Raw genomic sequence first — 26,557 nt, 5'->3', positions numbered from 1 at the left:
TAATAAGTTGTGCGTCAAGTTTTACAATAATTATAAAAGAATTTCCAACTGAAAATAATATTCGACTTAATAGTAATAAGAATATTTTATTATTTATTCAAATTTCTTGATAGTTTCTCGCTATATTTAATTCACATAAATGTGAATTCGTTTGCTGTAATTGTTCGTGATCTATCATTCTGTACCAATTAACTGAACCGTCTTAAACACAAAAAACTTTAAACATAACAAAAAATTATATGATTTTCCTCATTTTCTTTTAATTATTCCATCCTTAAAATAGGCTATGTATATGAGTACATTAATTTAAATGATTAATAATCAAATACTCAAATATAATAAAAAATAATCTTTCTAAAAAAATAAGCTTATAAAATTTAAAAATTGAGTGTTTAAAAGAATGTAACCACATCTCTGAAACCTTTAAATTAATGGATGGTCATACACAGTTTTTTATCATACGTTTGTTGAATTAAAAATATAAATAATTTTATAATTGCTAATGAATATTCGTTATAATTGTGTTGACTATATTTCTTTAAATATATGCCCCATACGCATACAGAAATATAATTGAATAATGAATTGTTCTTTTGAAAGAATATGATATATATATGCTTTATCAACATATGATTAAAATAAAAATATTCTTTTTTATTATAATAGTACATGATTGACTTCATTATGTTACTCGCAATATATCATTCATGTGAGACAAAATAGCTTATAAAATCATATACAATTTTACAGAAGATATTTAATATAATTATATAATTTTTTATCTCATTAGTGCATCTTGTTTACTTATTTTTAATATACAATAATAAAATTATTAAAATGTCCAATAATTTATGATTTTAATTTATCATTTGTTAAATAAATATTTTAAAAGAATGACATCTTTTCAAACATTTATAGTACGAATATAATATTTTACTTTTTTTTAATTTGACTAACCATTGTTCTAATTAAAATGTATGAATATGACTATATAAAATTATTAAAAAATTATAAAACATTAATATATTTAAATTAAACAGTAATTTTAAGAATACTCTTAAATGTAGACATGTAACATATAACACTTCGATGTATAAACTTTATTTTTCTATTATATTAAGAATCATAATTTTTTAAATCAATTATAAATTCCAATTTTTTGTGAGAATGCCTTAAAAATAAAAATTAAAAAGTTTATGCCAATTGAAATATTAAATTTAATATCGTGTCAAATATACCAATAAATTGAATGAAAATTACAATAAATGTTTAAACGACAAAAATATGTAATGCGTTCATAGTGACATCTCTAATTTCATAATCAACAAATGCTTGTGTAACGTCTACTAACTAACGAACTCGTCAAAATTAATTAAGTATATTAAAAAGCTTTTCAATAAAATCCTAAATATGAAATTTCAAAATTACTAATCATTAAGCAAATGACACTATATTTTAATTATCAGTAAAACAAATGTGTTAAATACTATTTATTATAAATCTCATAAAATATACAAATAAAATGTATGAAAATAACATCTTTCTAGTTTCCCCTTAAAACGTGTAAAACACTATTCTTTCGAAAATGAACTTATTAGTTTTACACAATTAAAGGCATTTTAAAAAACTTTCATACTTGACTAAACTGTTAGTTTAATTTTAAAAATTCGATGATAACAATGATGAAGAAGAAGATGATGATGATGACGCCGATGCTAGTATATTAAATTTTGTAATAGATGTTATAACTAGTTAATTTTAGTCAAATTTATTTGATCAATAATATTTGATCAATTCATTCTATAATTTTACATTGAAAATTTTATTATGTAATTAATAACCATAATAATAAATAACAATTCACTTTTCTTAATGTTGAATAATCGTATTCAATAAACTCCTATCAATATGTTTGTGTATGTATAAGAAATAATGCATATTAAACCAGTTATTTATATACAGCAGTTTGATTAAAGTAATAAAATAAAAAACTTTTTAAAAATTTACAATGATACATATAAAAATAGAAGAAATTATAACATCGTAATTTTTTTGTCTTTGATCTGATATATACTAAAAAATTTAATTTAATTCAATTCATTCAATGGTGATCTGTAAAAGAACTTATATTTATAACATTAAAAATTAGTTATTACGTTATGTTATCTTTGTGCAATAGATAAATTAATAATTTTTTGGATGCAAGACTGATCGGATCATTAAAAAACATTGATAATAGTTTTGAATTATAAGATCATTTAAAATACTGCGTAACTCTATTATATTTATAAATAGAATAATATTTTTAATCAATATAAAAAAAGCTATTACGCACTATAAAAAGATTTAAATTAATTCTGTACTTATATTTTAATTAAATTGAAGTTAGAACAAAAAATATTGAATAAGTGAAATATCCATATACTCTATCGATTGAATTTGCGTTACTTTATTGTAAAATATAAACTCTGTCTATAGTCTCTGTAAATCTGTTGAAAAACTTTGAAGCGAAAATTATTATTTTTGAGAAAGTGTCATATATTTGTCAAATACTTATCGATTAAAACCATATTTAATTATTTTATTTGTTATTATTATTGTAATTAAGTTATTGAAGGTACAAATGATTATCAAACAAAAAATATCTCACACTCATAAAAAATAATTTTTTAATGAACTATTAAAGAGAAGTCGAGTATCTTAAATTCATTGAAACTGGTTTATTATAATAACGATTACTTTTTATATAAATTTTCGTTCGAACAGAACATGCAAAAAATTCGAATTATCTTTGTGATATGCGAGATATTCTAATGCAAAAATGAAATAAAAGAATATGCTTTCCTCGTATTGTGAAGCAATGGTTAAGGTATTTGGAAGAACTGTAAATAATCTTCTTCTACATATCTACTTACTGGTCTTACTTTTCGATTTCTTTCTTTTTGGTGCTACGAAATGTCAAGGCATTATGTGTATGATTAGCGCTACTTTAAACTATAAGTATTTCGATCTTTTCATGAAGTCATTTAATATGCTATTGTTCGTTTATCGAGTAACTAATTAATTATATTTTTACGAATTTCAGTGTTACACATTTAAGTATTTCAAAAAAATCGTGCAAACAAAAAATAAATAGAAAATGTTTTTAAGTCTGCATCATATTATTTAACATAAATAGATACAATGTAAAGATATCCACTAAGCAAACGATAGGTGTTTTTCAAATAGAAATAAATAAGATGTAATAAATGTATGGTTCATAAGATTTATTCATTAAGAGAATATTTAATATTATATTCAATATATATTATATTATATTAAATATATAAAAAGATATTAGCCGTTATTATTAATAAATACTGATGATAATGATGATCATGAAAGACTAAACAAGCAACGAATAAACTATATTATTTTTTAGATTTGAATATTAATGGTATGAAAACAAAGGCTTTGTGTAATGATCTCTTTTCAAATATCTTCTATTTTTACCTGTTCAGTAATTTTTAATTATTAAAGAAATAAACTAAGACATTTAATGAAAGGAGCAATTTAGAACTGTCCAAAAAAGGTTGTAATATAATTGTTGCAATTGGAGAATAAAAATAGAAAATCTCGTTTATAAAATAAATGCAAGTTTTCCCACAAAAGTCTCTATGAAAAGCAGCATAAATAACAAAACATTAGAGAGCAATGAAAATGCAGATCATGTAGTGCCATTTTAATGAATAGATGACTGATTGCAAACTTTAAATAAGAATAAAATAGACATAAAATGATTGAGTGCCAGTGTGTTATGTATTATATTTATATTTAACGAATAATGCGAACGTGACAGTAAAAATATAAAATAAAAGCTTGTTATTTAGCAGCAACTCTTTATAATTGTTAACCAACAAATAAGTATGTGAATTCAGACTGATATTGTTGTGTAAAAAAAAAAAAAAAGAAAATAGAAAAATATTGACATAAAGAAATACATACATAAATCAAAAGGTAAAGAAAAAAGATTTTTTTAAGTGTTTATGATTACCCGTGCCCTTGCCATAAACAATTCCCAGAAATTTCTCGTAGTGTAAAACAGTGGAGCTACCAATATCGGTTGTCCCGCAGGATTTTATTAAAGTAAGATCATCGGCTACATTTCGCAGTATGTAAACTGAAGAATTGCAACTGCGCGTGCACTCGACAGATAAGAAAGACGACTTTAAATAATAGTAGTGAGTTAAGTTTCACCGGTTGCTTCGTACCTTAAATTTAATATTTAATAAAAAAATAATATAAAATGATAAAGGGAAGATAAGCAATTGAATTAGATGTCCGCTAATAGAATTTTTTCCAATATTTAGCTGCTTATCAAAATTATAATTGCAATAATTTTGTTAATTATGTTAATTAAAATTTTAATTTCAGCTATGCTTTATTCATTATGAATAAGATAATAGATATGAACATTAAAAGTTAAAGCATGAAATTTATTTCTGATCAATTGGAAATTATAGCCACATTAATTTATTTTATATATTAGAATCTTATTACTATATGAAGATAAAAGTTATTTATATTAAGAGAAATAGCATGCAGAATACACACACACACACACACACATATATATATATATAACAATAAAAGATGTCATGTACATTAAGTTGATTTCTAACATATTAATTGTGCTATTGAAAGCAGCATAAGTATAAAACTAAGCTTCTAATTTAGTGGAAATAAAATAAATTAATTAATTTGGTTAAATTAAACTGTAATATTTAATTCAAACTTATAATTTCATAATTGTAAAGTAAAATATTTGCTGAGAGTCCATGATATAATTATTTTTTAATCTTTGGACTAAAAGATTACATTTTGTTAGGTTAACATTTATAACCGTTTGGGTACTTACATTGATTGTTAAGTTTATTTAAAATAAAAACAAAAGAAAAAAAATCGGAATTATTAACTTGGATCGAATTCATTTAAAAAATACACATCAGATTCTCCACCTAATTCGATTATAACGTAACCTAGCCATAAACACGCACTAAAGAACATTTACTTCAGAATTGCACAACATCGCAAAACGCAATTGCATCAAAATCACTTTTCCGTATAAGGCTATGAATTTACCAAGAAACTGGTTTTGATGAATACAATTTTGCCTTATCATCAGTTCCTAACAATGTAACAGGAAAGGGTGTTCTTCCTATTAGACCGACGTTCATTACTAACGTTGAAATGATAATAATTTCAGGGGTTTCTACCATTGTTTATCGGATCATTCAAACACATTCGCTGAACATACATATCATTCAATGTGGAATTCTTGATTCACGAAACAACCTCTTGTACTAATATTGAAGCATCAGAAAGAATACACTTGCACTTCTTTCTCTTTCATTGATATTACATTCATTTATTCAATTAGTTTTTATAATTGTTATACTTTTCCTACTTTCAATTAAGGTTGCACAAGTTTTTGTTATGTAAGGACGATACGCACTGTTAAATTATTCATGTATTAGAGTATAGGAAGGTATAGGTAGTTCAATAGAATTAGAACTAGAAGTACAATAGAATTCTATTTACGAGTGGACTCTATACGTATATAAAAATCATGCATCCTGAAAGATCATCGATATTTCGGAGCTTCCAAAGTACTAACATGAATATTGATCTAAAAAATTTGTTATATCAAATTTTGTTAATAAATAAAAGACACATTATATCCGGATTGTTATAAAAATAAAGTTTAAATAAATAGATGAAAAATATCAAATCTTGCTAGACATTTTATTTCTTATATTTCACTATAATACCGTAACGTCTTAAGCAAAATCCATCGGTTATAATTTACGGTGAATCAGCAACCTAGAAATTCGCTGAATCACTGCTTGCAATTGCATGCACAAATGGTCATCATTAAGATGATTCAAGAAAAAATTCCAGTTTATGAGTTTACTTGTACGCTCGTGTTTGATTATTTAATATCATTAATCAGTTTATAATACATATCTTATTTGTGTATTATGTGACAATTAAGTGTAATAGAAAATAGAAAAACTCTTATTCATTTTTTTAAGTAAAATTTAAGATTAATTATATGAAGTCAAAGTATAAGTATTATGCATGTATACATGTGAATATATCTAGTTCATTTATTTAGTGTAGTTATTGATATAATGTATACTTATATGTTTATATAACTCAATTCATAATTTTTATTAACTTTTCATTTACTGTATGATATTTCCATCTTGGAGTTTTCTAATCTGTTTTGTCATAATATAATTTATACTTTTCATTAATATAAAAATACAACATTACAGTTATATGAAAAAGAAATAAAAGAAGAAATAACAAAAAAAAATATTAAAGACATCAATTTTAATGGCTCTTAAAAAATCAAGCCTCGTACAAAATTTTTGTGTCTCGGTATTATTTAATCTTCATTCAAAATTTGAAGCATAAAATACTTACATAATAATTTTACCATACAAATTTTATTTAATTATAAAATTGCTATTTCATTTTATGCATAATAAATTGCTATTGCTTTTGGTAAACTTTTAGCCACTTTAAATTTTAAATTATACACAAAGTATGAAAAGAAAATAATATAAGAATTTAAATATATATGTACCAATAAAATTATATTTATTTTAAATAACTAATATCAATAATTTCGGGGTAAAATAATAAAAGGCATTTGTTAATAATTCTGCCTCAAATGAGAATTTTTTTTTTAATAAACATAGTATTAAACGTTACAAAAATAATTAATTTTTGGATAAGAGCTATTTTTCCATTGTTCAAGATCGCATATTTCTTGTTGACTAATAATAGAAACAATTATTTACTTTGTTATTCATAAAATAGATAGAAAATTTTGAAATGCAAATACGACACATATTTGTAGATACTTTTAAGAGTTTTAATATGCACAATAATCTTATAGCGTAAAGTGATTTATTATATTTGCATTTGTTACTTCCAGTTATTTCACAATATTTGTCATTATAAAAGCTCTCAAAAGCTTCAATTCTAGTGGAAATTTTTTTCCATATCTATAGAAATGGATTTATAAGAATAAAAGTTTATATTACATTTTTTAAGAGTAGATTATAATTCAATACATTAAAAAATAAAAACTTCTATGTAAAGTCTTCCAAAATTTTTTTTTAAAAAAGTATACTTTATGTAAAGCGATTTTAATTTTTCATTTCTAAAGAGTTTTGCCCGCCTGGCATTATTATCTTAGATATAGGTAATGTACATAATTAATTTACATAATATTGATATTATTGTCATAATTACAATTTATATATTTTACAATCCATATAGTTTAAAGAAAATGCATTGAATAAGCGATTCGTTTTACATTAGAAATCGCCATTATTTTTATCTCATTTTTAACCATAAATTATATTTATCTTCGGTAAAAATAATCGTTGCAAATTTATAAAGATCAATAAATCATTATTAAAACGCTTTATGATCGATCATTACTTAACTTAATATCCCATTAATTTTCAATAAAGTAAAGGTGTAAATTCATATCTGGCAAATCTTTAATGTGTTAAACAATTTCATCCAGGAAAGTTTAAAAGTACTTTAATTCATGCAAATTAATATTCGAATGAAGGATGTAAATCATCAATCTTTATATAGATCTTAATATTGAAGGGGTTATAAATACAAACTACGAAAAACTATATTTAAAAATTTGTACATCATGATCGAAACTTTTTTCTCATACAATAATTGTTTAAGTGTAATCTTAATTTAATCTTAATTAAGTTATACAAAAAATCATATTACACACCTCTATAAAAAATTGAAACCTAAAAATGCAAACAATTTGTATATTAATAGATATAATAATTAAAGCATTCTTTCATTTATAATTCAAGTAAACATTATAAATGAATTACATCTTTACATTAAATTGTAATTTAATTATAAATAAATTTCAAATTGATAAATATAAAAATGTATTATTCTTTTTAGGTATTATTATTATTTAAGGAATCAAATTAATGTACACTAAAAAGTATTCATTAATTTTTCAATATTATTAAGCAAAAAATGAAAATACACCATTACATGTAAAAATTTGCGCTATTATATGAAACAGTAAACTGTGGGACATTGCAGAAGCAATAATAATAGCAAAATGTGATTAATACAACATATATCACATTTTGCATGCAAAATTCGGACAGCTTTAACAAACAGAACACTCGAGTGAATCTTTACACTTTACAAAACTTTAAAAGTTAAAACAAAATAAAAAAAGGAGAAGGAAACAACCCCTTGTGCATCATGCAAGTGTTCATTTTCTAAGTAAATATCCGTTAGCAATAGTCGTTGTTGACTCGTGATTTCATAAATAGGCATTTTCATAGAAAGGCAATTTGAAAAATACAAATAATTGTTCATTAAGCATCGAAAGAGTTAAGCGCGTCCTGTAATTTATTAACGATTTTCTGATAAAAGCTTATTTGCTCGACGAGGTGGTTCTTAATCGTTTGACTGACATGGATATCACGTTCCGTTTGGAAATGCATTTCCTCTGCTCCGAGGGCACGTGCAATCACGTCAGTCCGCTGGTTTAGCTCCCGTAGCTGCTGCGTCTCCATCTTGTGTTCATTTACCAGTTTCTCGCACTCCCTTCGCTTTAGCACTGCGGTCTATAACATTCATATTGATATCACTACAATATTAGAAAAATATTATAAAAATGACAAATTTTGTTAAACATAGGTCACAATATTTATTTTAATCTTTGGAACAACGGATTTAAAATAAATCAGTCAGAATTGTATATTATATTACTATACTTGTCGAAATATCAATTTAATAAACTATAAAAAATTATAATCTATTATTTATAAATTATTGATAAGAAATATTAATTATTAACAACTAGTTATTTGAATTTTTAGCTCTATACTTATATTTTAGTCATCAAATAGTAATTACATAAGATTAAAATTCGTAGGTTTCGAGTACTTTTTTTCATGTACAATCATATTACAATCATATTTAGTATGAAATCATAAAAACTCCACTTACTTATCGAAAAATAATTAAAAAAATACAATTGAGATCATATAAATGATTTTTAATGAAATTCTTTTTATTCATTATTATACATGAAAATCGTCTTTAAAGAACTACGAGACTATTACAATAATATAACATTATTATTGAACAGTTTCTTACAGTATAAACAATTAATTAGTAAATTAATATAAATGATAATAATAATTTTGATCGAATATCACTTTCAATCGTACCTTATGTATACTAATGACATCAGAAAAATTGCTAATAATTCCTCGATAAATGTGAAACTTGTCAGCAAGGGGCTCCCAGTCATATTTCGGCTGCTCCTCGTAGAGTTTACCAATTTCATTGTAGGCCTCACCCGTGTCCTTGAGTGCCTGATTGAGACGTCCACGCGTCCTTCCTAAGTCGTCAGCCTCGAGGGCTATTCCGAGTGCTCCGAAGCACTGTCCGATCTTTTGAAACTCTCGTTTATAGAGAACCTGATGCTTCTTAGCTTGATCCGTCGCCATAGCCATCAAATTTTTTACTACGGGATCCAGGCCAGCGATGAACCTGTCATTGGCAACCATTTAACTATTGACATCACTGTACCGACTGTAATAATCATTTTAATTTATATGTAACTCTCGTATATTTCTCATTTCATTATTTCTTATGAATCACTGCGTTTGCCAATTTTAATCAATTACAATACATGATAAAATCAATCATTTTTCCAACGGATATCTTAATTTACGTTTGTGTGAAAACTATAATTTATATTCAATTTACATTTGTGTGAAAACTATTAAATTCATTACTACATTTTGATTGATTGATTTTAATTATTCAATCAATAAGTTGAGGTGTAAACTTACAAACCAATATATTTAAATGTTCCCCTTATGGTGATATTGTTTGAAATAAAACAATTTTTTCACTTATTTTCACTTTAAATAGAAATTCAGTGTAAAATGGAAATTACAAAGTTCTGATATATATATAGATCCAGATGATTTAACTTTAACGAAAATTAATGATTCAGATTTGATTCAGATTTTCAATGATACCTTTTTCTTATTCTATACGTAATCAATATAATGAATTCTAGCTTTAATATCAATGTTACCAATACTCTATTCGCTGCGAATACTCTGCTAAGGTGAACTTATATGACGATTAAATATATGAAGTTCAAGGGGTAATATATGATCAATTTACGAGACTCCGTATCGAAAACTATTTGGGAGACAATATGCAATATGTGAAAAATGTATTCCTTTCGGTCAACCGGATTGTCATAAATAGCTAAGAATAAATACTAATGAAATATCCGTTTGCCCGATTGTTACAACTTGTTACAAAAGAAGCGAGCCATATACTTTTAAAGACGTCTAAAACCATTTTTTTGAGACCTTAAGGCAAGTCAGCTTTGATATTTTATTATTAAATTTAATGCTTTTAAGATGTTAGTAAATTTGAATAATTTTTAACGACAATGCTTTCGCAAAATATTTAATGCTTGTTTATTAATATTGAATCGCCAGATTTGTTAAGCATCGTGATTGTAAAATTTGTACATTCAGAAAAATTATTTTACAATTTAACTTTATATATAGAAAATTAACAGTTTATACATAAAAAATGATTATACTTTATGCTATTACCATTACAAATATTAATTGTTGTAATTAATTATTGACGTTATGATTGCGTGACGGGAATTTCGAAAAGATATTTTCCCCCAAGTATTACCTAGCGAATCCATCAGTCTGAAACTCGACTTTAACGGCATCAAGAGGCGTGTCGGTACACTGGACTCCATGGAAGCAGTTGACTCCAAGGAGCTCCTCCTTCTCGGCATGGCGCTTTCCAGCCTTCCAACGCTTCTCGTCCGTGCACGTGATGAAGTGCTGCCAGACGCGGCTCCGTGATAACACCGGGTGCCGGCAGACATAATCGACGAACTCCTGGAGCTGGGTACGTCGATGCTCGATGAACTGCTCCTCGTAGCGCCCGGATATTTGTTTGTCTGGTAATGGTGGTATTGGAATGAAGCAGAATTTTTCCTCGAGCCGCTCGTGCAACCAGTCGAAGTGCTTGTATCTGCGTGATACCTGAATGTTGTTGAACTGCGCCGAGGAAGCCAAAACATTGCGAATATTAGCATTTAAAGGAGTCAAGTCGACTTCGATTTATAAAACCAGCAATTAAATTTAAAGTTTGTTTCAGGTCATCGATTTTTTAACGAATGGTCAATGGTTCCGGGCAATAAATTACATTTTAACGGTTCCAGGTTAACACAATGACAAATACACAGTGTAACAATTTTGTTAATTGTGAGCACACTCGTAATTGGGTCAAAAAGCCTAATGAGATTCAATTAAACAGTAATAAAACAATTTCTAATCGTTAGTAACTGCTGTAGACACTATGAAATAAGAGAAAAACTCGTCTGATTAAAGCAGAGCCCCACGTAGTCAATCTGTATAATATAAAATAATGTTGATGACTAAAAAATATGAGGAGAATTTTGTATTTTCAAAATTTATAGAATTTACTTATATATAACTTGAACGCTGTAAGATTTGAAAATAGTTGTATAAGTAAGAGCGTAATTATTTTTGTAACACCTAAGATATTAGTAGATCTATAAGAATTATAATATATAAAAGATATACTACTTTTAAAATTATTATTTAAACTAAAGCATCAACATAGATGAGAATAGGCCATTACCAATTGTTACATAATCTACGACATAACAGTATCTAATTAAATATTATTTGAATAATATAATTACTGTAGGGGTGAGCTGGTATACAATAAAACTCTTCAAACCCTTGAGCTTAGATTCTTTTTTTGGTGAAGTAACAACGCAATTATAACTTTCACCAGTTGAAATCCAAGCAAAGCGACCACCTTCAACTTCTTCAATAAACATTTTTTCGGATTCTGGCACCATCACTTTTTTTGAGCAAAGAAGAAATCCTTCTTCACCTGACTTAACCAGAGTGGAGAACTTGTTATTCTTCTTTGGTACACTGGGAATCGATCTATCTGGTATTACTGAGTGAATGGTATGTATAGATAGAGTATCACTATATAAGTCTTGGGCTGATTGCATACTAGGTTGATGTTGAACAGGTGGTACATAGGCTTGCGTTTGACCAATTTCAGAATCATCATCCCAATCGTCATCCCAGTAATCACCTGTATTTTGTTGTGAATTTGCTGTATTAGCTAAATGAAAAATAAACTTTATTATCTTATACTGATTAAGAATTATTGAAAATGATGATAAATTATTTTTATATAAATGAAAATTTTAATTCATCAAATGTAGATTATTTTATTTTTCATGGAATTCTGTATATTTAATCAAAGATAGAAAGTTATAAAAAATTAAATAGCATACTATTTATTTAAAATTTCATTTGTCCAAAAATGTTAATTATTTGGATAAAATTGGAATAAAAACTTTATATTTATATGTATTTTAATAATTTATGAAATACATAAACTACCATAGAAAAGCATTTGTATTTCATATCATTTCAAATGATACAATTGCTTCATCAGAATATTATAAATTATGATAAATTTTTATTTTAAATAACTTAATATAAGTAAAAATTCATCAATATTAAACTAATAAATATCAAATTTATAGTTATTAATCAGATTTCGTAATACTCAATTATATCTTGTCAATTATATTAGAATAACTAAAATATTTATAAGAAACTTAAAATTTTTAATGACTATAATGTTTTATATATAAATATAAAATATAATAAAACTAAAGTTTAGAAACTGCTATAAACAAAAATATAATATTAAATTTTTAAAAGAGTTATAATTATATTACTAAAGATAAATTAAGCAACAATAATATTAAGAATAAATGTTTTAAATTTTTATTTCAATTTTGATGTTATTTTTATTTCAAACGAATGTCAATTGATATAATAAAAATCTTGAATATATTTTCATTGCATAAAATTATAAAAGCATACATTAAATCCTGTAAAATAATAGTAAAATACAAACAACCTGTTGTTGGGACAGTTGCTTCAATTACTTGAACATATGCAGCAGGAAAAAGACCCGATTGACCATTTTGATTAAATCCTTCGCACCAGCCATCTCCAACATTATCTCTCATAACGGTCAGCACTTCCCCAGCTATGATAGATAATTCAGCAGATCCTGGCTCACCACAAAAGTCATAGAGCGCTCGCACCTACAAATAAAGTTTTGCCAAAGTAAACAAATAGTGTAGTGACCTTATTGGTGAATCTAATAATAAACACAAGGATAAAGAGTAGTGCCGAAAAGTTGTTAATTGTCATTTAAAAAAAATTTTCTCCCAATTTCAGCATATTTAGATTAAATTTTAATGACAGTGCCAAATTTTTATGAAATCTAGGCATACATGTATAAAGAATTTTTGACCTTCCATTTATCTGTGGTAGATGTTACCTGGTGTCCATCCATAACGTCGTGGTCGTTTATCCAACTGTCACAGGTTGTAAAAGCTGTTGTTCGTTGATGACGACTCTTGGTCTGACATTTGCCACGCGTACTCGCGCGTCACTTTGTGCAACTGCGTTTAAACGCCGACAACATACCACTATGGACTACGGCTCGGTTTATCACTTATCCACTGCTCGTTGATGAAACGACCGCAACGGCAAGAAAGACTCCTCTTTTTCAATCTTCGCTGAAACTACAGGAGAGAGACGGAACATGCGCGAACCCGGTACGCGCTGGTGTTAGCTGTTACTAGTTAATTCACCATTGCCATCCTTAACTTTTAAATCTTTTTCAAATTAGAATTTCTTTTAGGTTTCGTAATTCTCTGCACCTATCGCTGGATTATTCGTACTTTTAATTTTAAAGCTGGATAATAATAAATGGTCATCTTCAGCTTTGTTACGAGAATATTTGAGGTTACGGTCCAAACTTTATTCACACGTCACTGATCGATCGCACGCAGCCATCTAAAATACATGTCTAGTGTCACGAGCATAAATGATGGAAACAGTTTCGTATTCCATTATTGTGTTCTGACACATAGCTGTTCTCTGCCGATTTAAAAATCGACGAATTCAATAGTTCAGAAACTATCAATATGAATTGTATAAAGTTTCTGTATAAATTTTTTTAATGATTCATTTGATGATTGTTAATGCAATAATCACATTTGGCTATGCACGGATCGCTCGTACACATCGCTTGCAAAATTGTACATAACGTACAAAACTATCTCTTAGCGCTCGCAGCCAAGAAAGGGTGTACTTTACAGTTTATAAGCATCAAACACACTCATGCACTGCAGAGCACCTATTCGTGTATGTGTATATGCATGCATCCGCAAATGCACATATTCTATCCTAATTATTTTAAATTCTCTGAAGCATAAGAAATGTAAATAAATTAAAGAACTAAATATCTAAAAACAAAATTTGTATAAAACAGAAAATAGTAATAATAAAATATATTTATTTCAAACATTTAATAGCAATATAGTTTGAAGAATATAAATATCATTAATCTCAAAAGTAATAAAGAATTAACTAAATGGAATATAATCATTTATAAGTGCTTATATTTTTAAAAGTGCTGGTCTGAGCATGAAAAATATTCATTGTATAATGCAAAATAAATACGCTGCATCTCAATTTTGGCGATTTGCCTCCTACTATTTTTCCGCCATGGTATTTATAGTCAGTTTTGTCATGATTTCTGAAAGTTCATAAATATCGTCACGTCGATCGATAATGGAAATATAGATTACTGTTTTTGTTATTTCACGAATTAAACTTAAAAAAAATATTACTTTTGATATTAATACAAATACTTCATCGTATTATATTTAATAAATGTAAATATAGAATACTTCAGGAATTTATATTGAATATACTGCACAAATCGTTAAAAAATCAATGTTTAAATGTTGTCTTTTTGTAATAATTATTCTAAATTAATTAATTAGGCAACGTAAGAATTAATTTCAATTTATCTCATATATAGAAATTGACTAATTTAATCAATCACAAAGATCACGAAATGTATGAGAATTTGTAACATATATCAAAGTGCATCATGGTTTAATTGACTTATATATATTTGCTATTTACATATCAAGCTATAAATTTAGAACTACTTTACATCATATGTTTCATGAATCATTCAACTTAAAGAAGATACAAAAAGTAAAAGGTTATGTAAGAAAATTTTCTGATTGTTAATCTTATAGGTTCTATCAGCAACAACTATTAAGTGGCATTATTATCAAAGATCTAATATTGTATTGTATCAATTGTACAAATGACCAAAGAAAACGGAAATTGCATGAATTATCGACATGATTATCCTATCAATTATTAAAGCTTATAAATTCGATTTTTAAATTATGATTTTAATTTAACTCTTAAGATAAACATTCGAATTGATATTATTTAAATTTAAAATAAAAAAGCAATCACAAGAAATTTGTATTCAATTATAAAACTACTCCTATATTTAATTAGTCAATAGCAAACATAAATTCCTAATAAATTTTACATTAGCGTGAAATTATTTGAAATAAGCGCTCATAAAGTAAATGATGAACCTTAGTGTAAGATGACGCCCCCTGTACATTCTCCCCCCCCCCCCGCCACGTATGCTGAACAATTATCGAACTTTTCGCAAAATGCTTGAAATAAGACCGCAAATAGCAATTAATATACAGCAAGGGCTACTATAAACGCATCAGCATATGAACAACAGAGCCATGTGATTTGCACAAAGGGCACTTGCAGCCCAGCCAGTTAGGCCAACTAAAAAGTGACGGAACACCGTCGTGTTCAAAGAGGTACGAGGAACTTAATTCAAATGCTGACGGTCACATGACGAGACTCGCGCTCGACTTTACACAGCTCCAAGTGATATCGAATTGTGGGTGCGGATGAATCGTGCGCGCTGCTAAAGAAGCGTGCACACGTACAAGACTACGGCGTAGAGAGCGCAGCTGCTGTCATCGCCTCTGGCGCAGTCCTGGGCCTTGGCGCGTATGCGTGCGTAGGCGAAGGAGCGAGTAGCCTGTACCGACGGTTGACAATAGAAGCAAGAGAATCGCGCGCTCCCAACAAAGTGTACGCACGCCACGCAAGTCTCTTAATAATATATATATCATTATATATATATATATATATATATATATATATATATATATATATATATATATATATATATATACATGTATGTATGCATATATGCACGCATGCATGCATATATGCATGTATGCCTGTATGTATGCATATGCATATCATAATTAAAATTTTAATAACCAATATCGACAAAAACACATGCAGGCAAACGCGCGCGCGCGTGAACACAATCGCACGTATACGAGTGTGTGCTATCACGCCTTGTCTTCTTTAACTCGCCGACGTTCCATTGGATAGTGAGACTTTACAGGGCTTGGGAGAAGTGAAAGAAATAAGCAGAATTAGTGTGCGGGATCATTGTGTATTCTTTTTTTTTGGCGCGCCAGAATCCACTACGTTTTCAAGCTGTCACTTACTCTCTCTCTCTCTCTCTCTCTCTCTCTCTCTCTCTCTGTTCTTTTCTATATCTGTCCGCCGCGATCATCACGGACTCACTCAATCTTCAAATGGTAAGTGTAATAAATTTGTTTGCTTTCTTTACTTAATTACATCTGAAATTTGGGGATCGCGATAGACAGATTATATTCTCGATAATAAATGTGATAACTTAACCTTGAAATTTAATGTAATGAGAGATTTCGCAATTAGGAACTCCGGCAATTGTTTCAATTTACAATTAATGCGAGCGCAACTTAGTCATTGTTGCTATTATTATAGATTTAATAAAACATTTTTTAGGTTATATTTTTTACATGGCGCTATCGAACGCATTTGCTGTTTCGCTCTTTTTCTCCCTTTCTTTCTGCCATGTTGGCATTTCATTCTCTATCTCTGTCGTCATGGTTCCAGCACAATATCTGGATGATCGTGCCTTTTTTCATTACCTCAGGGAAATCTTGTTATCTTATTGATGGATTTGATTTTGTGCGCAATTTTGAGAAACAATTATACCTCCCATTAAACCATTTCTGTAATAGGAAAATAAATAAGGAATGTAGAAAACTACACATCTAGAAAAATTTTGTGATCTGTTTTGCCAGTTTTTTCTTTGCTATCTTAAAGTATAAAACTTTGAAGTCATATATAAATATAGTTTAATTAAAAACATGTCTCTACGTAAAAAAGTGATTTTAAACTTGAGCACAAATCAATGAATATAATATTTTTAATGTATATTTAAATAATGATTGTTAAAAATAAAGCGCTCAAACAATTATTAAATCTATTTTCATGAGATACTTGGTTTAATAGTAACTGTTAGATCAGATTCGTGGATTTCTTTTCTAGTATAAATTTATAAGCTTTTATAAATGTAATTAAAACGCTATTTGTAGTATAAACTGTTGTTATCGTAGTGGAATTATTTCGTAGATAACGGAAGTTCGTAACTTCGCCGAGTAAAATTCCCAATATTTTAGAGTACAAACAAGAAATCGTTTTTGAATATTGGTTTGTGTGTTGAAATACACACATTCCTTCAGAATTATGTCTAATATATATGACACAATGTATGTTATTTATGACAGTCGATATCGAATTAATTTGAATAATTTTTGTTTTATCTCCTACATACCACCACAATTTTTGATGTACAAAATTTTACAATATTATGAATATGCAATCCAATCAGGAGTTTTAGAAGCTTATTCATATATATTCAACCAAAATATTTTTTTCTTTACCTTTTAACAATAAATCAAAATACCTGTTTCTTTATATTTGTTTTGAGTAAATCGTTATTTGGTTTGCATCTTAATATTTCTATACTAGAGTACAAAATAAAATGTGAGCCTGACATTACAACTACTCTTATATTCCGTTGCTCGGCTACACGCGGGTTACGTACATTTTTACCTTCCTAGAATAAACAAAACTCATTAAAATAGCTTTATAATTGAAATTCATGTGTCAAGAGGCTATTTATAATGTTCCGTTTGTTGGTTAGTAGCAAAAATGAGAGCAGAAAAAGAGCGCGCACGAATTTTAAAACTGCGCATCGCGAAAATTGTATGGGTCAACAAAATCGTGGGCTGTATAATAACGGCATGCTGGAAACAAGGAACGACGGTTTATGACCTGAACGTACCTTGCCATTCGAAGAGAAAGTTTTTAGAGGAAGTCTAGTTTCGTAGGCGCAACGGCGTTCGTGCTCAAAATGAATGGTCTTACCCGTGATACCTCCTGTATATTTTGCAGGTCTATTTATTTAAACGATCGAATGTTGAAATTTAGCTGTGCTCCAATTTCAGTTTTATTAATTGGGCTAGAGTCATTTACAAGTCTCAACTTATATGAGTATCGCAACATAATTATGGATGTTTAATATATGTTGAATTTCGAACAAAAGCATGAGAAATAGAAGCTCGAGTGAAAATATTATTATGTATAATCTAAGATAAAAGGTGAAATAATGTTTGAACTAAATGAGAAAATGAAGTAGAATCGTGTATTATACTTGAGCATATTTTAAGCATTATTTTTTATATATTGTTGGTAATTAATGTTATCATATACAATTATTATACAAGTCGTATACTTGTAGAACTCATCGATAATTCTTATTCTAAGGATAAGAGTCTAAATACAATCGTTACATTAATGCAGACTCTAGGTAGGTTTGGACATATTATGATTGATTGCTTACGCATTTTTTATTGTTTTTACCATTTATAATATGTATCAATATATATTTATGTAATTAAATTCATGAAAATTGTTTACCCAAAAACAGGATAGAGTCAAAAACACCTTTATCTTTTTTAAAAATAAATACCACATTCATGATAAAGCTTTATCATATATGTGTAGAATTATGTTACATAAGTACATTTAATATTTAAAACTCTACGAAATACTAATATATTTTTCACCTTTCATGATTCAACCATTTCTAGTTAATAAAAGTAAAAAAAAAAATCATGAAAACGTATCAAGCCTGAAAAAAAGAGTGTGTTTTATTATAATATATATAGATACAATAAAAAAAATTCTGTTTTGAATGTATTTCATTCAAATCTTTTTGCGTAAAAGTAAAGTTGCATTATTTACCTGAATATTCGTAGATAGTTTATTTTTTGGATTGGAATAATGTAGCTTAATATTATTTTAAACTAAATTAGTTACACACATAGTCACTTTTATTAATAATAATATATTTTAATATTTATTTACCATTAAAAAATTTAAAAAAATATATTTACCTACGCCTCTGAAGTTCCATTGGAAGAGATCAATACATGCGATTTATACATGCGCGTGAGTTTAAAGATTTATAAAAAGCAAAAAATAATAAAATATTTGTATAAAATGCATAATAATAATAGATTCATAGTTTTTATATTTTATCTGGAAACAATTTTTTAAAGTTAGAGAAATAGTCTAGAATTATAATTTATATAGTCTTATAAGCCTTCAGTCTCCTATTAATCAATCTTATTTACTATTAACGATCGTGGCAATGAGTCAATACTTACCTTATAGAGTAGTTTGAATTTTTACCTATTTTAATTAACATATTCATAAAATACACGGACAATAAATTCATACGTACAAATAAAATATGAAAGCTGAACATTAGTTTTACATTATGATTTACTTGATTTTGTTAGAAAGGTGGCGAATACTAGCGTAGAGATTAATGAAATATAGGAAAATGAAATACTGATAATATTGGCGTTTTTACAAAGACGAATTACGATTTTTCGATCATAAATCAAATGAAATTTGACTCGATTGAGGACAGCATCGTTGATTTAACAAAAATATATTCTTAAACCGTACTTTATCTACGGTTGAACTACGCTCTGTTAATGTTGCATTAATTTTGTATGCTGAATATCAGTTGTTGAGACTTCTACCTACAAATGTTCATTGCTGAATAATGGAAATAAGAAGCATGTCATTGTTCATAATCTCGTGAAAGTGTTATCATGTTTACAGCATACCTATAAAATTAAGTTTGTGTCATGGCTATAGAAACTTGCTATCCAGTCAAACAATATTTCCGCCGAGATTCGACAATTATTAGTTAATTAGCTGAGAGATAAGGATATCAATATATGTTAAAAGTCGCCCGATCAGATATTAAGATTTAGTCAAACGTCGTACAATTAATCAAGTAGATAAAAACCGTAACAGTCCGCCCGAGTGTCGTAGTAACGGGTGCGTGTGAAGAGGGTCGCTCTTATTGACGAGTGATAACGAACTAGAGCTTTGAGTATAGTGTCTTGTGATGCTTACATGACTAATATTTTGGTAAATTGCGTTAAATTACTGAGAGCTAAGCATAAACTTATTGCCAAATTTCAGATTTCCGTTAATAGATGTGCATGTATGCACGTGTGTGCGCACGCCCATTCGTAAGAGGTACACGGCTTGCATTTAATTTCTTCTTTTAACGGCAGAAGACTGTTTATTTTGTTATTAGGAGAAAATTGGCTACGTTTAGGTACGTCCTAATAATTATGTAGTTCAATTGTTTATATTTTTACATAAATTACAAAATGTAAGACAATTGCCTTATCGAGTTTTTTTTTAACAATTAGTAATACTAATTATAAACAAATAAATATCAGGTTCATAGTAGCTCATGTTACTTAAATGAAATGTGTGAGTGGTTGCTTATACGGAATATATACGGAAAGCAAATAGTGACGAGTTAATACAGAGTAATGGAAAGTTTACGATTAGATTTAGAAAGCACTTTTCCCTTCTATCTATTGAATTCAAATTCGAGTGAAATATTTTTGCATAAACAATGTTCAATGTGATTTTTCTCAATAGAGTTGTGTTTATAATACTGTAATAAGCTCACGCAATTTAATAGTAAATTACATATGAAGTTAAGATCTAATTCTCCATAACTAAATAAGATCAGTGCCATTTTAAAAGCAGTATTCTTTTACTTTCCTTAAAAAACTTTAAGAAAATTTAAGTATTTTTCTTATTATTGCTTTAAAATATTGTAATTTTTAGAACAATAAAAGTAAAAACTTATTACTTAGATACACCTAAATTGGCCATTGATATTTTAAAGAGGGAGTAATGAAAGTAAAGTCTCGTTCACAAGTGAAACAAGAAGTTCGTTAACCTTTTCAATAGTTTTTAAATCAGAACATAATTTCTATTGACCCAGTACGATACTACAATTGTATATTTCTATTTCGATTTTAATTCTGCAATATTGAAATTTCATATAATTTTTCGTTTAGCTTCATTTTTATTAAATTTTTACATCATTAACTTGGATTTTATAACGCTTCGATTACATTATGAGAAAAAGAAAGATACGCTCAATTTTACAACACGGCGTTACAACCAAGAAATTAAAAGAAATAAAACGAAAAAAGGGAGTTCAAAATAAAACACAAGATTTCTTATCATCGCCCTAAGTATGGAGTTACCTATCATAGCACAAAAATCCATTCGCAGCATAATAAAACAAACGTATTCTGGGACAACCACAACACTCGTTTCGAACAAATGAATGCCTCCTTTAAAAAAACACAGAAAAGCACGATTTTCAAAAAAAATTAATTAAAAGAGAGGATCGAGTACTCACCTCTCAAGCAGACATACAAATGCCCATAAAGTTTTGGAAAAAAAAATTCTCCGACCTCTGAAGCGATATCGGCCTTCAGGAATGCGGTTTTGCGAGGAGAGCGACTCTTTTCCTTTTGGCTTTTCAACTACGCGGAGGTGTGCCTCCGTCGCCACCATCGCTGCCATCATCACACCACTGTACGTTTATAGGTTAGGTCTCGATAAGCTTTCCCTTTATCTGTGTGCATGCGTTTAGTTTTTGTTTTGGCTTTATTTAAACACAACAGCTGCGACCTTTCAACAAATTATGGGGCATTGACTGACTTCATAATTTCAATGGAAGGCTGTCTCGATGGAACTTGTTACTAAGTTTCCATAACTTTTTCGTGATTTAAGCAAATGTGTCTCTGAAACGACGACATTGTAGTGCTGCGAATTTATTAAGTACTTTATGAATAAATAGGATGTTTCATATATATTTAGCAGGTCGTTTAATGCTGTAGTTTAACTGAGAAAATAATCGTATAAATTGACTAAATGTTTTAATTAGAATTCATTTTGAAGTTCTAAACAGATATTTGAGTTTACAGAAAATTTTTCTCGACTTTCTATTCAAGAGTCTGTCGAAGAATATGTCAAACTTAAAAATACAACCTGATTAATTTTGCTATATATCTGTACATATAATGATAAAAATGCATTTATAGGCTTGAGTAATTTAGTGTCTCCATTTATTGTAGTAATTTATTGTCGCATATGGTACACAAAATAAATTACTAAATTAGAATGTAATTTTGAAATTTTTAAAAATTAATTTAATGCAATTTAATATTGCATTTTAATTAATTTATTTGTAGATAATTATACTTTGTAGATTCTTATTAATAACAAGCGGATTTTGCTGTAGTAATAATATATTTCTTCTGTATTCATGAAAACTCGTTTTGAACATCGTATCCAATTTCTGTACCTTGGAATTTACCTTGATATCTGAGTCTCCCAGTAAAGTAGCGGATTATTCTTCTCATAGTATTCAAAAAACAAAATTTTAAAATTCAAAAAGAAAATGTCCTAAAATGTTCATATGCTCATTATAAATTGTGATTTTATTTAAAACTCAAAATAATTTTAAACTAATTTGTAAGTACCACCAACTAATTTCTTGAATGCTATATTATTGTACAACAATAGTAACTGAATATATAACATGGAGATGAATCTTTTTTCTTAACAATTTTGAATACTTGAGAAACATGTGTGATCGTGTACATAATGGTAATGTAATATGAAAGAGGATACTTTCAATGACTGTAAATCATACATTTTATCGTGTTCTAATGTTTCACAATTACGAATGGGAATTAAATCCCGACACTGTAAATGTAATTGACATAAACGTTATGATAAGGTGCACAAAGCATACTACTGTCAACGCCTCAACATCTGAATTCTTAATTGAATTTAATTATTGACCATGCTTCTTGCATAATGCAATTTTAACTTTGACTAATTATATTTCCATATATATCGATTTTTTTTTAATAACATAACTATCACCTTTAACTATTAACAAACATTGTGTTTTTACATATTGGCTTGTATAATATATTAAATTAATGTATCATTTAATAAATGGATAAAATTCTTTTAAAAATTTTTTCATTGTTAAACTATCTTATTGTATGTTATAGATATATACAGTGTCATAATCAGTAAAATAAATATTTTCATCAATATTTTATCGTATTATATATTGAATTATAATATATTTAATTCAAATTAATGGCATTATTTTTTATACCAAAAATGTTATGCAATATTAATAAAGATAAAATTCACCTTTGTAGGCACGATATTTCTATCAAAAATTTTAAAATTACATTTTTATTATATACAATATTATGTTTAACAACATAAACTAAAATTAATTCTCAAAAATATTTTAATAATATTTGCAATTGTAATATATAAAATTTAGTATACAGTCAGTGATGCATTTAAGGAATTGTAATTATGTTTTATAACGTATAACAAATTTAATTAAAAAAATACATACGCTTATCGATTTGTTTTTATTTTTAAGAATTATTCTTAATTTTTAACTTGTAAAATACATTGTACTATGAAATTATCACAGCCAGACATAACATAATATTTGTAATGAATTGTATTGTAGTGGCGATTAGAATAAAAATTCATTTTAAAAATTTTTATCAATTATTAATATTAAGATCCCTTAGAATTATAAACTTAATTAAAAAATTTAAAAATAAGAATATCTCATAAAACTAAAAATGTATAAGTAAAAAATTTACGATTTGAGATGGTTTATATAATTATCGATTAATTTTGTATAAATATAAGTATATACATACATTTTAATATATAAATAGCCAGAATAGTGTACTGATTTATTATATTTCATCAAAATAAAACAAAAAAATTAAAAAATAAACAAATGTTGAAATGGAATTGAATTAGTATTTCGTCATATTTATAATACCGTAAAAAATTTATTTATATTACGTATCAAATATACCATTGGGCTCAGACATTTGGATTATTGTCAAATAATATTATCCAATTGAATAATTAAAAACTAGTAATCCTGAAGTTAATGCATGCGCTCGCTCTCGCAACAAATTTAATCAACCGCTCTCTGTCTCTCTGTATCTCTCTCTCTCTCTCTCTCTCTCTCTCTCTCTCTTTGATCGCAATGGGTCCTAACCTCAATATGTGAGACATGAAATAGCGTTTTATTAACATCCTGTTTTATAACAATGCTCTTCTAATGAAATAAAATATGCATATTTGTAGCAATATTGTATTTTCGATCACTCTCTCTCTATCTCTCTCTTTCATCATAAGGACTATTTATACTCATTGACTCATGAAGTGCCTGCAGTCGTGCTACAAAATGCGGCTGCATTGCGTATAATAGCACCGCGTTGAGGAAGGAGGGAGTGCGAGCGGTTGTACGGGCGTTCACACATGCATGTAACTCACGCAATTCACCACCTCGTTCTCTTTTCGTCCCATCGCCCTCTCTATTTCTTCCTATCATCTCTCTCTCTCTCTCTCTCTCTCTCTCTCTTTCTCTCCCTCTTTCTCTCTCAGTCACTCACGTATGCGGCCGTAGACTATACGCTACGATTTCGTAATAAATATATGCTGGAATAAAATAGCCAGTGTGGCCGCCAGCGGCGGGGAGACTAAGCGTCACAGAGAGAGGCTCGACCTTGCCCCGCAACTTGGTCCGACCGCTTGTTGCCAAGCTACATTGTATATATAGAGTCCCTCCCGGACGCACGATACACGCTACTATCCATAACTGCCCTTCCCTCCTTCCTTTTCTCCGTCACTCTTTCTCTTTCTCTCTCTCTCTCTCTCTCTCTCTCTCTCTCTCTCTACCGATCTATCTCTACTCGGATCCTCTCTCGACGTGCACCTGTACATAATTCACTCATTCATCGCTTGATTCGATAGTGTTCTCACATCCTCGGACTTTGCATAGCTCTCTCGTCATCTTCTTTCTTCTCTTAATCATGCTACCTTGTATTTTAATATTTTTTATGAGTTCTGGTTCATTAATGAAGAAATACCACGTGTACTGTAATTATAATTCACGTCGATAAAAGCTATGGCGTTGTTCATGAGTATGTCAAAGTAGACCAGCTCTGACTGTAGTAGCTTTCTAAAATAAAATAGAAGACATCCGAGATCGCAGATAATACCCGAAAAATCTTATTTTTGCTTTTAATGCGAGCGCTTACGTAGAGAAAGACTAACACGAATTTACGCTCCGTTTTGCGAAAATAAATTCACACATGAAATGTATAAAATTTCAAGATGTAATAGCGATTGTTGCACATTATACCAAATGTATTCGAACACTGTCTCTTTAGGTTAACATCGATAATTTCGAAATGTTTCATATATTTGTTATTCATAATTTATTGTTATTTGATTGTTCCACTTCGTTAACTGGCAGAGGAATGTTTGTCAGAGTAATGTAAATATTTAATAAAAAATAAGTCAAACTATTATGGACACTCAATTTTTGTTATGCTACACTAATTCTATATCAATTACCATATTTTCTAGATTAATAACATATAGAACAATAAGCGATTGAATTCTTCGTTAGCATTTTTTTACACAGCTTATAAAGTTAGGATTAGTGAATATTAGAGTATTAATATTTAAGATATCATTTCAAATATATATATATATATAATTTTTTTTTTATCACCAATTAATAATTTATCCAGTAAACGAAGCTGTATTTATAATGAAAGTACATGCTTCAGTTGTCAAAGCACATTATGCCGTGTAACAGTTCATACTTCAGTCAATACAATTGAATATTTTATAGAAAATTGAAACTTATATAATTTGTGTGAATCTATTTCTGTATCTAATCGCAAAGATTCAAATTTATTCGATAACTATGGCTTTACATACTAAATAATAAGTAATAAAGAGGATTCATGTTAGAATGAGAATAATTCTCATTATTTTCAATAGGTATAGAAAAAATATATACACCCATTATTCTAAGCATTTTACGCTGAAACTGTTTTTTCTGAAGATCCGCAGAAAATACGTTCAAGAATCCAAAGTTTACTTCACTTGCATAAACCACTGAGGTTAACTGCACTTTTACTAACTCAAAGTCAAGTACTAGAGCTCTACGATGATTTTTTGCTGATAACCATGAGTTTATATGTTTTAATGTTTGAACATAATTCTGTTCGATTAATGTGTTACGCAGTTATTCTACCTTCACGGTGATACAGCATTAATATTGG

General features: G+C 28.0%; 1 protein-coding gene across 2 annotated transcripts; it reads right to left on the bottom strand.

Moving 5' to 3' along the window:
• Positions 1 to 8,369: 8,369 nt before the first annotated feature.
• On the bottom strand, positions 8,370 to 13,740 carry SH3PX1 (sorting nexin 33-like protein SH3PX1). Of its 2 annotated transcripts, none has more exons than XM_011500845.1 (6): positions 13,531 to 13,740; positions 13,099 to 13,291; positions 11,849 to 12,288; positions 10,801 to 11,177; positions 9,294 to 9,618; positions 8,370 to 8,684 (listed from the first exon to the last, which is right to left on the bottom strand). In XM_011500845.1, exons 1-6 carry the CDS (start codon positions 13,543 to 13,545, stop codon positions 8,433 to 8,435), a joined length of 1,602 nt encoding a protein of 533 aa, XP_011499147.1. In that variant the 5' UTR covers positions 13,546 to 13,740; the 3' UTR covers positions 8,370 to 8,432. The 2 variants fall into 2 exon arrangements, with proteins under 2 accessions (XP_011499147.1, XP_011499154.1); XM_011500852.1 differs by having other exon boundaries at positions 13,102 to 13,291.
• Between the last annotated feature and the right edge of the window lie 12,817 nt (positions 13,741 to 26,557).

This window comes from Ceratosolen solmsi, unplaced genomic scaffold (genome assembly GCF_000503995.2).
Source record: "Ceratosolen solmsi marchali unplaced genomic scaffold, CerSol_1.0 scaffold10, whole genome shotgun sequence".
In the NCBI taxonomy this organism is placed as follows: Eukaryota; Metazoa; Arthropoda; class Insecta; order Hymenoptera; family Agaonidae; genus Ceratosolen; species Ceratosolen solmsi.
This window is presented reverse-complemented; position numbering and strand designations above follow the sequence as displayed.